Source organism: Gavia stellata, chromosome 4 (assembly GCF_030936135.1).
Source record: "Gavia stellata isolate bGavSte3 chromosome 4, bGavSte3.hap2, whole genome shotgun sequence".
NCBI classification, from domain to species: Eukaryota; Metazoa; Chordata; class Aves; order Gaviiformes; family Gaviidae; genus Gavia; species Gavia stellata.
This window is the reverse complement of record NC_082597.1, coordinates 84,629,747-84,643,181: the sequence shown is the minus strand read 5'-3', so window position 1 is coordinate 84,643,181 and position 13,435 is coordinate 84,629,747. Positions and strand designations below refer to the sequence as shown.

The window sequence follows — 13,435 nt, the reverse complement described above, 5'->3', positions numbered from 1 at the left end:
CCTCCAGTAGCCAACCTGCCACGGCCTTACCCTTAGAGACACAGACACCAGTGGGTCTCACCCCTATAGACCGCCGGACCCCACGGTCTCTCTGGTAGCTGGCTGGGACTGTCCCCGTCCCTCACATAGGCAGCTCCTCCCTTACAGGCACCCCCGGCTCCCAGGCCACTTCACCTGCTTGCCGGCCGGTCCAGCGGGATCTTCACCAGCGCTCGCAGCCTCACCTCCGCGCCCACACTCACTGCACCACAGGCACCCGTGACCTGGCGCTCAGACCCCCTCAGACACACCACATCACCCACCCTCAAATAGAGAGTACCTCACCCAGGGAAAGAATTAGAAATAGAATTTAATAACAAGGTAGGACTGTGCTGATCAAGTGCAGGGCAAGGCTGGACATGTGTGCTGGCCAGCGAACATGTTTAGTGCAACGGGCCCTTTTTTCTCCTTATCCCCCCCCCCCCCCCCACCTGCTGCGATTCCTCCCCTAAACATCCCATAGTAAGTCCCGTGCAATCCCAAAACGCTCTCCCCCTGCACCCTGTACCCAGCACCCCCCCCTCTCCCCCAGTCCGGAAGGTGCTCCGGCCCTCGGCTCTTCCAGATGGCTTTCACACCTGGACAACGGGGCTGATGGCCCACCCGGGACAGCCCCCGCGGGGACTGGCCCAGGCAGGGTGTCCCTTCTCTCAGTCCTCCATTTGGGTTGCCACCTGGCATTGTGTCCCTGTCCTCCTCCGAGCGTGTGGACATGGGGCCTTCGATGTGCTGGTGGCTGCAGTGGTGGGCTGGGGGGCAGCTGGGGCAGGGCGTTCTTGGGGTGCCTCCTCCTGCCATTGTCTCTCTGTGCCCCTTTGTGGGGGTGCGGCCGGGTTTTTATCGCCTAGACTGAGGCGGAGGGCTGCGCAGGCTTCCCCTGCCCTCCTACACACTTTTTCTGTTGGGGAATCAAGATTTTAACACCGCCACATAAATACCCACAATAGGAGTGAGGGAAAGCGTCACCCCATTTGACCTGTTGGTTTCCGGTTATTTGTCCGTGCCAAATAAACAGCAGAAGTGAAATGAAAATGCAATCCTTCCAGTTCCTCAGAATTTGGTGACGGAAGTGATGGCTGTTCCCAAGATCATTTTCCTAACAACAAAGAATCAGCGTAAGCCAGCTTTCTCCCTTGCCCCCAGCCCCAGCTCTGGGCTCTTGCTGCTTTCTGGAGTCAAAAGGCTCAGCAGGTTCTTAATTCAGCGAGGGTTTGTGTTGTTTGGCAGTGGGTTTGCCCGACATTCAGAGCACAGCTCTTCATTACTCCCTGGAAGGGTTTGGCAGTTGTTTGGCCTGAAGGACGGACGGCGACTAAACATGAAGCCCAGGAGTGTGGTTTGGTGGAAAGGGGACCAGTTTGGGACTAAATGCTGCTGCAGTCACGACTCAAGCGTTGCCCTCATAGATTCTAGCTTTGTAGGAAAAATGCATTAAAAAAAACCTCCAAAAAAAAATGAATCGAAGCAAAAATCCCACAAACCCCATTATCCAGAACTGTGCCTCACGCACAGCTCCGGGGGGTGGGAAGGGCACCCCCAGGCCACGGCGTTTGCCTGCGGGCTCCTGCCCGTGCTGTCCCTGCACCCGCCGCTGCTTTCACCGTAGATCAGAAACAGCTTTATGTCACACAGCTCCTGTCACGCACGTCACCAGTGAAATGAGCTAACTGTCATTCGCGTGGTAGATACTTCTTCTCTGTGATTGTGGCTTTTCCTAGGTGCTCTCCGTCTGCTGGGCTGCTGGGGCCTGGGGCCGCCGAAGCTGGGGGCCGTCGGGGCGGTGGGCTGCCGGGGCGGTGGGCTGGCAGGGCCTGGGGCCACCGGAGCCGGGGGCCGCTGGGGCCTGGGGCCGTCGGGGCTGTGGGCTGCCGGGGCCTGGGGTCGTCGGGGTGGGGGGGCTGCCGGGGTGGTGGGCTGGCAGGGCCTGGGGCCACCGGAGCCGGGGGCCACTGGGGTCTTGGGCCGTTGGGGCTGTGGGCCTCCGGGGCCTGGGGCCGTGGGCCACCAGGGCCTGGGGCCATTGGGGCAGTGGTCTACCGGGGCCTGGGGCCGTCGGGGCGGTGGTCCGCCGGGGCCTGGGGCCATCGAGGCTGGGGGCCGCCGGGGCCTGGGGCCGTCGGGGTGGGGGGCTGCTGGGGCAGTGGGCTGGCAGGGCCTGGGGCCACTGGAGCTGGGAGCCGCCGGGGCCTGGGGCCGTCGGGGCTGTGGTCCGCCGGGGCCTGGGGCCGTCGAGGCCGGGGGCCGCCGGGGCCTGGGGCCGTCGGGGCTGTGGGCTGCCGGGGCCTGGGGCCGTCGGGGCTGTGGTCCGCTGGGGCCTGGGGCCGCCGGGGCCGGGGGCCGTCGAGGCCGTGGGCCGCTGGGCCTGTGGGCCGTCGGGGCGTGGGGCTGCCGGGGCCTGGGGCCGCCGGAGCCGGGGGCTGTCGGGGCCTGGGGCCGCCGGGGCCGGGGGCCGCTGGGGCTATGGGCCGTCGGGGCCTGGGGCCGGCTGCCCGCCCACCCACCCCGGCAGCCCGGTCCGCCGGCAGGCCGCTGCCGGCGTTTGGAGGTCAGAATTGCGGTGCGGGCTGCGGGGGCTCGCCCGGTGGTTCTCCCCCTTACGCCGCGGGGACGGCGGGGAGCTCCTCCCCGGCCCCTCCCACCAGCCCCCTCCCGCCGCGCAGGCCATAAATCCCCGGGCCGCGGCGGGGCGAAGGCGTGGGCTCGCGCAGGGCTCGGGGCGGGAGCGGGCGCGGCGCGTGGGCGGGGAGCGGAGCCGCCGCCTCCTCGCGGGTTCCGTTAGGTGGGGGAGCGGCAGCCGTTGGCCGCCAGTCGTCCGCCGGTCGTCGCCGACGATGGATACCAAAAAGGTATCGGGGGAGAGGGGAGCGCGGGTTTCTTCCCCGGCGGCGGGCAGCCGCCGCTCGGGTCCCCGGGCGGAGGGCCGGGATGCGGTCGTGACTGGAGGCCGGTCGTGGTCCATCGCTGTCCGCTGCCGGTCGCGGTGAAGATGGAGGCGGCGGTGCCCGACGGGCCGTTAGCGGGGGGGGCTGGGGAGAAGCCCCGGCTGCGGTGGGGCGGGGGGGGGGGGGGGGGCACACACCGTTTGGGAGGGGCTGCCGCGGGTCGTGATATTGATTCGCTTTGCGATGCTCCGCGTGTCTCACTGTATTGACCGCGGGCGGGGCGGCGCTCGTTTGTCCCCGGTTTCATGATGCGGCAAGCGGGGTTGCTCTCAAGGCTCTTTTTTTCGTGGTGGTGCGGCTTATTAAAAAGATATTTTTAAATTTCACGGAGAAAGCAAAACACGTCCGTCCCCCCCGCCCCGAGAGCCGGGGCCGTAGCTCGTCTGCACCCACCAGCGATGCGCGCACCCGCGGGGTCAGCCGGTGCCTGAGCGCGTCGAGGCGGGAAGACGGGCGTGAGGGGAGAGAGGGGCGGCCGGCGCCCAGCCGGGCCCGGGGGGAGCAGCAGGGAGGCGCGGGGCCCTCACCGCCATGTTGATGGGAGCTGCGGCTGGTGCCGGGAGATGGAGAGGCGAGGAGAGCCTCTGGTCAAGGTCGCTCGGAGGAGGGCTGGGAGGCCGCTTCGGCTGGGCCCGGCTGGTTGTGCCCCCCTCGGGGCTGGGGGAAGCAGCTCCTGGGTGATGAACGCTGCTGATGCCTCTGCTCGGAGGGAGGGGTGGCGGTGGGTTCAATCCCTGTGCTCTTCCCGAGCTCCCCACCCCGGGGTGGGGTGGGGGGGGAGTGAGGCCTTTCCAGCGGTAACAAACGATCCGTATGTCACACCACGGTCCGCCTGACTGGAGGGGACGGGTCAGGCCATGTTGATGTCGAGGTGGAACGAGACTGGGTGGGAGGCGAGCAGCAGACGCCAGCCGGGAGGTGGGATTATGAAGGAGGTGGAAGAACTAGCCGTAGTGTGGGGTAGGTAAGGGGGTACCCACAAAACAGGGACCCCGTGGGCCCTGCTGCACCCAGGAGAAGGTGGCCAGCTGTGACCGCTGCAAGCCGTGACGAAGCAGAGCCCTGGGCCGAAAGATGCTCTTGTGTTGAGTCACTGTGTTAAAAACGGGGAGAGCGGGGTTTTGGCCTCAGCTTTGCTATACCTCTGATTAGGGATGACCTGGTCTGGGGTCCTAAAAGTGCTTAGATATCCGAATGCCCTTTTACAGGCATCCAGATGTTTTGAAAGAGCCGCATCCTTGTGCTCCTGTGCCAAATTTCCTTGCAGCAAAAATGAGGGGAGCAGTCACAGGGTGGCAGAGAAACGAAGGCCTAGATCACCTAGGGTATGTTCAGGTGTGAACAGTACCTTGGGAACCATCTGCCCCCTGCAAGAAAAGGACCCTCGTCCCCTCTGTCTCCATCACTGACCTCTTCACGAAGAGAGCTCAGCCCGAGACATTCGCGTGATGTAGGTGGGGGAAACCATGCCTGAGAGTAATTTCCCCAGTTTCTGTTTACTGGGGCCTAACTGGTAGCTGTGCAAGAGTTGTGCAGGCCAGAAGCACCTACGTGGTCAGCTTGAAAGATTGGTAAAGGTGGTGTGAGCGCTGGCAGATGGGTATTGGCAAAAATTCGGGGCAGCCTCGGGAGCCCTTGTTCCTGGAGCTGAGCTGGAAAGCAAGAGACTAGAAGAGCTGTGAGAATAGGCCCCATGGAGTACCTTTCTCTCCCCTACCAGCCTTAGGACCATAACCAGAAAGCCTTGGAAAAGGGACTGTTAATGTTTTTGGAAAAGGGACTGTTAATGTTTTTGGAAAACCTTCCAATCCCTCCTGAGACAGAAACATGATCTTTCCAAATTGTGCCAGCTCAAGCACTGGCTGTCTACGTGCCAGCTCCTGAGTCACCTGCTCCCCCACACCTCCCTAACACAGAGCTGGCTTAAATGCCACCAGCTTTAAAAAATCTAGAAAATGTCAGTCGCTTTTCACTGACACTTAAATTTCTCAGTCAGTGGGACTTCTGAGATTGGACCTTCAAGCTTCCTGTATGGCTCTGAGGGCTCAGCAGCATTTTATTTTAATAAATAGAGATTCACACACCCTCAAATTCCAGGGACTGTGCCTCATTTAAAATACCAAGTATTGCCACAGCATCAAGAAAAATAAATGGGAAGGCTGGCAGCACTGCGGCTGCAAGGCAACTTGCAGCTGTGCCAGTGCCCTGGGGCAGGGCTGGGAATCTCTAGCCTGGGAAAAGCAGGCCTGTTGCTGAAGAATGCGTGTTTTAACTGTGTTATAACTGTTAGGAGCGTCTGCCAGTGTAGCTCATGGGCAGATCTGAGATTCAATTTATGGGAACTTGTCAGCTGGCATGGGGAAGAGCTAGACCCTTGTTTCATGACACGCCAGAGATCAGCAAAAGCTTTTCTGTAAAGCAGATCAACCCAAAATAACAGCCACTAATGCAGCCAGTGTATTCATTACTAATGAGCTGAGAATAGTTGATGAAGGTCAGGAGATAATAAAGGGGAGGTCCTGACAGGCTGTGCTACTTCTAGTCAACAGAACTTTTTCCTGCTGTACGGCTGCATCTCCCTTTCCTGGGTCTCTGTTGCTGGCACCCACCCTTGCTGGATAAAAGCCCGTTCCCTGCTCTTGGCACACTTGCACATGGCACCTATGAGCTGCAGCTGCTGTTCATGCTGGAGAGAAACTCAAGTTGTGTAGAAAGCATGAATAACCAAATTAACTAAGTAATTGTTTTCTTTCTCCTTCCACAGAAAATCACAGCACCCCTTATCTATGCTGTTTCCATTGCTGCCATTGGATCTCTCCAGTTTGGGTACAACACTGGTGTCATCAATGCTCCCGAGAAGGTGAGAGGGAGAATGAGTTGGAAAGATATGGTATGGGTGGGGGGCTGATAGGAAAACAAAGGTCTAAAAAGGAGAGGAACTGTCACCCAAGCAGCTAATAATTTGGATCTGGTTTATGAAGTCAGGAAGACATTCAAAACCCCCTCTTAACTACAACAGTGGGCAGGAAGGGCAAAGTTTTAGGGAGGAGAGAAAGCAAGCAGAGAGTTAATTCTCTTAATTAGGAGTGCAGGGGGGGCAGGAGGGTCCATCTGCCATTTCTTGGTAGGTCTATATTTGGTGCGTGGAGGAATGTGAGCACTTCAGTTTTGAGTCAGAATAAATCAGCCGTGGCAGAAGGAATGTAGAGAGCAGTGTGCAGAAGAGAACTGAGGGTTGGTAGGGATTACAGCTGCTCTAGTTTAGTTATCTAGGGGACCATCTCAAGCTTCTTTCTTTGTTTATTATTTCCTTATGTTAAGCGTAGATTCAGTGCTGCTAAAAGAGTTGTGACTGGGGCACTCTGACCAAATCATCTCATGACTGTAGTCCAAGAAAGACGAGAAGAGATGAAGAAAAGGAGAAATGTGTTTTTTCTTGTAACTATAAGATGGTTCCTCTCTCTCAGGAACTGAGTCACCAATACCACATCCACCCTGTCTCCCGGAATAGATGTCACATCACACGGTGGGGGTGGGGGGTCCTCCCTAGCTAATGTCCTGCTGCCATCTGCTGGGGGCAACACTCTGAGGCCATGTGTCCCTCAGCCCTTGCAGAATTTCCCTCGTTATCGAGAGGATGCCTCGGAAATCAGCAGCACAGCCCTGGCACATCCCCATGGGACATCGAAGGACTATTTTATGTAATGCTGCAGTCTTTCAGGCTTACCTCAGTGAAACTTTCTCTGTCTCTTAAACTATTTCCGTCCCAGAAAGCCCATCCCTGCTGCCAGAGTTCTGGTATTGCCAGAAACGTTCCTTTCCATTCTCTGGTCATGTTCTCTTGCTCCCTCTCGCTCCCAACTGTCTCTCGCATCCCCGCAAGCACCACCAGTGACTCACATCACCCAGAAACATTCAGAAGATAAGCCTGTTTTCCTTAATCATCGCTGGCCCACCCTCAGCTGTGTTCAGTGAAGCAATCTTTCCTCATCATACTGCTACCTGTCTCTGAACTTCTCAATGAAAAATTCTTCTTTCTGCACTCTGATCTCCTTGTATGACTTGTTGCTGCCTGCTGAACTTTTAAGGTCTATTCTTGCTTTTTGCCTCCACCAAAACAGAAGGAGGACCTCAGAAGTAATCTCCCCTCTCCCCAGTGCAAAATGCCTCCCACTGGATTGTAACTCTGTCCCCACCTGGTTTCTCTTGCAGATCATCCAGAGGTTCTTCAACACAACCTTGTCAGAACGGAGCGGGGAGGTTGTCTCCCCAGAGCTCCTCACCTCTCTGTGGTCCCTTTCTGTGGCCATCTTCTCGGTAGGAGGTATGATCGGCTCCTTCTCAGTCAGCTTGTTCGTCAACAGATTTGGCAGGTAAGTTGGGAAGAAGGATCCAAGCCATTAGAGAACTTTATCCTTCTACAGTGGAGTGTTGGGAGGAAGAGAGCAGAGGTGAGAGGAGGGGGGGAGGAGGAGGAGACTGGGGAGGAAACAAGAATGCGTAGGCTGCAAAAAGAAAGGGATGCAGGCCAAGGCAGGAGCTGAACAACAATAACACTGTCCTCCTCCCAAGCCTGAGACTGGGGGGAGGGTCATGGATAGGTTTACCCCTCTCCCCATGATTGTTTTTTCCCACTGTATTGGCAGTCTTGAGCTCAGTCTTGACATCTTTACCCTGGCAGGAGGAACTCCATGCTGCTGGTGAACATCTTGGCCTTTGCTGGTGGCACTCTCATGGCCTTCTCTAAGATGGCAAAGGCGGTGGAGATGCTGATTATCGGCCGCTTCATTATTGGCCTCTTCTGTGGTCTCTGCACTGGCTTTGTGCCCATGTACATCAGTGAGGTCTCGCCCACCAGCCTCCGTGGAGCCTTTGGCACCCTCAACCAGCTGGGCATTGTCGTGGGCATCCTGGTGGCCCAGGTAGGCTTGACACAACCTGATCCTGCCCTCGGGGTGAAAGGGAGGCTGGGGGAGGGCGAGGCGGGCTGTAAGTGCCATCAGGCGAGGTATGTGGTCCTGTCAAACCCACTGGTGTGGGGGTGAGGAATCGGAGTATTTAAATAACTCTTTTTCTCTGCAATTCTTGGTGTAGATTTTTGGCCTGGAAGGAATCATGGGGACTGAAGCACTTTGGCCACTGCTTTTGGGGTTCACGGTCCTCCCAGCAATCCTGCAGTGCGTGGCTCTTCTTTTCTGCCCTGAGAGCCCTCGTTTCCTATTGATCAACAAGATGGAGGAAGAGAAAGCGCAAGCAGGTAAGAACTCATCTCTGAAGGGGCAGGGCTGTATTCTGGCTCCCAGCCTGTGCTGAACTTGAGTGGGAGGCCAGGACTGACTTTGGAGCCTGTGGTGGATCAGGGTGTGACTCCCAGAGGGCACCAGGCCTACCCTGCCATCCTTTGGGTTGCAGCAGTGCTGGGAAGTGTGAGAAACCTGGCATCCCAACAGGGACTCCAGGTGGGATTAAGACGTGAGGAGTGGCACGTGCCCTGGTGGGATGTAGCAAGGCCAGCTGCTGCAGCTTTGTCAGCTCCTCCTGAAGGGCAGGAAATAGGCTGACATCCAACAAGGAGCTTAGAGGGTGTTTCCTACTGCGGAGGGCTGGAGTCAGCTCTGACAAGCGCGTGGATGGAACTGGGGGTCAAATATAAGTTTGGAGATCAAGCAGCGTGAGCAGGGCCTGGGCCTGGTTTCCATGCTGATCACAGCACCGTGACCTCTGGATTGAAAAGATGAGCAAGGCTGCATGTAGAGGCTCAGTCTTTCCCACGCAGCAGGCCCAAACGCTGACTAGCAGGAGGTCCAGTCTTCCCAGTGTGTCCTCCCTGAAATAGCAGGGCAGGGTGGGGGAAACCTACTGGCCGTGGGTGTATTATACCTGGCATTTTTGGATTCCTCCCTCCAGTTCTCCAGAAGCTCCGTGGTACACAAGATGTGTCTCAAGACATCGTGGAGATGAAAGAAGAGAGTGCTAAAATGTCCCAGGAAAAGAAAGCAACCGTGCCAGAGCTCTTCCGTTCTCCAAACTACCGTCAAGCCATTATCATTGCCATCATGCTGCAGCTCTCCCAACAGCTCTCGGGCATCAATGCTGTGAGTTAATCTTCCTGTCCCATCTGCTGGGGCCTCCCTTATCTCTGGCTGTGCTTGCATTTGCCACTAATGTTGAGAGAACTGTGGTTCCAAAAACCTCCTCTGCGCCCTGACTGGAGGTCACTGTTTTGTGATACCGCAGAGATTGCTAAGATTGAAGGTGGAGATTATATTGGCTTTCACTCTTCCACCCCACACCCCAGCAAGACATTGCAGCCTTGCATCAAGTGAATGAACCTTGACTGGAAGCATTCTGGTTTACACTGAGTGCTTCTTAGAAACTCCCTGTTGGGCCTGCAAGCCATTAGGCAGAGAAAGAGACACTCTCTCAAATTGCTGGAATTGTGACGGTGTCCAACTTCTTCTTCCCAGGTATTCTATTATTCTACAGGGATTTTTGAAAGAGCTGGTATCACACAGCCTGTGTATGCCACTATTGGAGCTGGCGTGGTAAACACCGTCTTCACTGTTGTGTCGGTAAGTGGAACAGGGCCTTATGGTGAGCAGTAACTTGTCTGCCTGGGCTTTTTTGGGAGATGTGACTGAAGACAAGTAGCCAGGCTGTGGCAAAGCGTTGGGCTAGGCAATGGCCTAAAGAGCAAAGAAAAGAATGTGTTAAAAGCATTGTGGGAGGAGAGGAGGGGAGAAAGGTAGTGTTATCATTTTAGAAGAAAGGGGGGGTAGAAAGGAGTGCATGGGGGGAAAGAAGTGATGAGAGCAGGCAGTAGCAAGAATCAGAGAGGAAAAAAACAGTGCCAAGGATGGAGCAACCTGGTGAGCTGCACTCAGATCACCACTGGCACTGAGGGCTACAGGCAGATAAAAGAAAGAGGTGCAGGGCACACTAAGCAAGGGAGCCTCTTCAGCTCTTCCTGCCAAAGTCACATTTTTTTCTCCTTTTGCCACGTTTCCAGCTGTTCCTGGTGGAGCGTGCAGGGCGCAGGACCCTCCATTTAGTTGGTTTGGGTGGCATGGCTGTGTGTGCTGTTCTCATGACCGTCGCTTTGGCCCTGAAGGTGAGTAATCGGTGTTCTTATCCCCTGCTGGGGTCAGTCAGGACGTATAAGACTATACACCTGCCTTGCCCTACGATTCTGCCCTGTAGGCAGGTACGGCTGGGGCTAGAACTTGAGTGTGCGGTGGAGAGCACAACTTCCTAACTGCAGAAACTGTGCCACAGTGTTCACAGTGCAGCTGAAAAAGCTGTGGCACTGGAGAGGTAGCATTGTGCCACGTTTGCCTCTCAAATTGCAGCTGATCGTGTTTTGTTCCCTTGCAGGACATTGTGGAGTGGATCAGATACATCAGCATTGTGGCCACTTTTGGCTTCGTGGCTCTCTTTGAGATTGGCCCTGGCCCTATCCCCTGGTTCATTGTGGCAGAACTCTTCAGCCAGGGCCCACGGCCTGCAGCCATGGCAGTGGCTGGTTGTTCCAACTGGACCTCTAATTTCTTGGTGGGAATGCTCTTCCCCTATGCAGAGGTAAGGACCCGGTTTGCAAAGCACTGTGAGAGTGCCGCAGCATTGGAATATAGGTGTCCAGAGTGGTTGTCGAATCTCCATCCTTGGAGGCTTCAAAACATAACTGTATGACCCTTAACAACCTCGTCTCTCCTTGAAGTTGTCCCTGCTTTGAGCAGAGGGCTGGTCAGTGTTCCAGAGGTCCCTGATTCTGTGTTCTGATTGTTACTGAAGGTTGAGTGTTGTGGCTCCCCTTGTATTCTGCTCTCTTAACTGCTCTTGGCTTACAAATAGTTGGAAGAGCCATCTTAATTAGCACATCAAGGCTTTCCCTTAAAAGCCTCGATTTTGGTCACCCCCAGGAACATTAAAGCATTTCAGAAGCCCACAGGAACCTGATTTCATTTTAAAAAATGCTGTGGTGAGAAAGGCAGTAAGGGCACCGTTGGAGAAAAGTGTTAGAATTTTGACCTGTCAGCAGCAAATGACCTTGCATTTAGGTTTATGAGCTTTTCAATTTAAAACCTCCTGCTTTTGTCCTCCCTGCAGAAACTATGTGGCTCCTATGTCTTCCTCATCTTCCTTGTTTTCCTGGTCATCTTCTTTGTCTTCACCTTCTTCAAAGTGCCAGAGACCAAGGGCAGGACTTTTGAAGACATCTCCAGGGGCTTTGAAGGACGAGCAGAAGCCAGCCCCTCATCACCTGTAGAGAAGAACCCCATGGTGGAGCTGAACAGCATACAACCTGACAAAGAAGTTGCCTAAGATTCATGACACACCCCTTCTTGGACTCTTACCTGCTTAAAGAGTCATTAAAGGAATGAGCAAAGAAAACTATGAGAACTGGGACATTTCCTCCCCCCCCAATTGCTGCTATTTTCTTCTTTGCACCCACATACTCCCCCTTTCTGCCAGGCTTACCAGCATTAAGCAAATCTGATATGGGTGATGCCGTTTTCAAGTACTGGAAGGCACCTGGCATTTGCAAAAATAATCTCATCTTCCCTGTCATAAACATCAGGAGAACAGAGAAGAGCTGGCAATATTTTTGCTTTTCTGCCCTATAATTGCTATTTGGGGTTAAAATATTTCTGCACGCAGTGACCGTTCCGTATTTGAATCTAATTACTATTTTTGTAGTGAGTTGAAGTGACCCACTAAAGGAGTCCCCAGCCCTTTGAGTCTACTCTGTGTGTGTGTGCGGTGTTACACTGGAATTTAACAAGCCTACCAAAAAGCCATCTCCTTGCTTTTTCCTATCCAGTGTGCACTTTTTTCAGCCTCAGGAAAAAGGGGACCAAGTTACATGCATATTTTTTTCCTGCTCTTTTAATTTTTTTGTATAGACAGACTGAAAGCATACTTTTACTTAAGTTTATTTATTTGTATGTCACTTTGTAAATATTTATTTTTTTAATGGTGTACAAAATTGTACAGATAATGAAATTGAAGATGTTTAAGAGACATAGGTATTCTAACAAAAGATACTGTAGACTTGAGGTGCAATAAGACTGTAAAGGAGGAACGTGCTACTAACTGGGCATTTTGGATGGTATGTACAACGGAGCCAACTGTGCACATCACCTTAAGTTATTTGTGCCCTCTGGAAAGAAATTCAAAGAATTGCATACTAGTGAGAAGAGGTATGTTTGTTTGTCTACCCATATCTCTGTTTGGGATTTTTTGGGTGGCAGTTTTAAATATTGTTCCCAAGTGTTGATTGGAAAGCGTGGTATTGGAGCAAATGGGTGGTGTTAGTTTATATTTTCAGTCATGGTTAAGCATTGTATGGGATGATGGAGGGTGGTGGTTGCAAACCAGAAGGTAACTTTTCCTGCCTTCTTTTTTTTTTTCTGTGGTTTCTCTGCTGTATTCTAGAAGGTCAGAAAGTCTGAAATTTGCAGATTGTTACTTAAAGGTGTGCGAGGATAAAAAAATTATTTTCCAAAGCTGTATTTTCTTAGCAATTGTTCTTACAAATATTACACAGAGGCATGGTCAGTTACGGCATGTGTAAGCTCATAAAGGTAGAGATGCAGGACTAGAGACCAGAGCAACTGGAACTTGCTAGCTTAGCAGTGTGAAAGGTCTGTAGTGCTCAGTCCACTGGTTGGTTGTAGGCCAAATGTTTTTTGCCCCATGTGTCCTCTCTGGAAGATCTGCATGGTGTTGTGATGCTCACCAGTATGCAGCGTGCTGTGTAGATGTGTACAGCTCTGTAATACAACCTCTGATGAAAGGGATATGACAGGCAGTAGTTGTAAATCAGTAAATATTGGTCTCCCCACTTGTCATACTGCTAGGCAATCCGTACTGCTACACCTCCCCTTGCTGCCAAGATGGCTCAGTTCAGGAAGACAGAAAGTAGCATGTATGGTATACTTGCAGTCAAGGGTTGGGAGCTTTGCTTTGCTGACTGCAGCGCTCTGTTGAGAGAGACCCGAGGTCTGCGTCTGTTCAGACCTGCACAAGCTATCTAAAGGTAGCACAGAGGTAGGTCCGATTTTAAACTCCTGCTCTAAGATCTTAGGTGCTTTCTTTCGGACTTGATCAAACTTGGGTCTACCTGCAAACTCATGCTGGAGTTCATCGCTGGATATCCTAGGAGAGAGGCAGGCCCACAGATTCCAAGGTGGGTAAAAGGAAGAAAGGCTCAGAAAGACAGGAATGACAGCAAAATCGTCGTAGCACTGATAGCCTGGGCTTTGCTGACAACATACAGCGTCAGAGCAGGTCGGCCAAGTTCCCATTGATGTGTATTCTGGGGGCGTGTATGTGGCATTTTCAGTAACTAGAGTGATGACACTTCTACCTTCCCTAATGAGAAACAGTTGCAAAGAGCAGTAAAATTTGCTGCTGTGAAATACTTCCTGTGACTTCACTTAAAATATTCCAGC

General features: G+C 53.8%; 1 protein-coding gene across 1 annotated transcript; it reads left to right on the top strand.

Moving 5' to 3' along the window:
* Window positions 1-2,859: 2,859 nt before the first annotated feature.
* Window positions 2,860-12,902, top strand: SLC2A3 (solute carrier family 2 member 3). Its single transcript, XM_059817265.1, has 10 exons — window positions 2,860-2,885; window positions 5,746-5,841; window positions 7,194-7,354; window positions 7,663-7,903; window positions 8,076-8,238; window positions 8,889-9,076; window positions 9,449-9,553; window positions 9,991-10,092; window positions 10,356-10,559; window positions 11,088-12,902. Exons 1-10 carry the CDS (start codon window positions 2,871-2,873, stop codon window positions 11,301-11,303), a joined length of 1,491 nt encoding a protein of 496 aa, XP_059673248.1. The 5' UTR covers window positions 2,860-2,870; the 3' UTR covers window positions 11,304-12,902.
* Window positions 12,903-13,435: the final 533 nt, after the last annotated feature.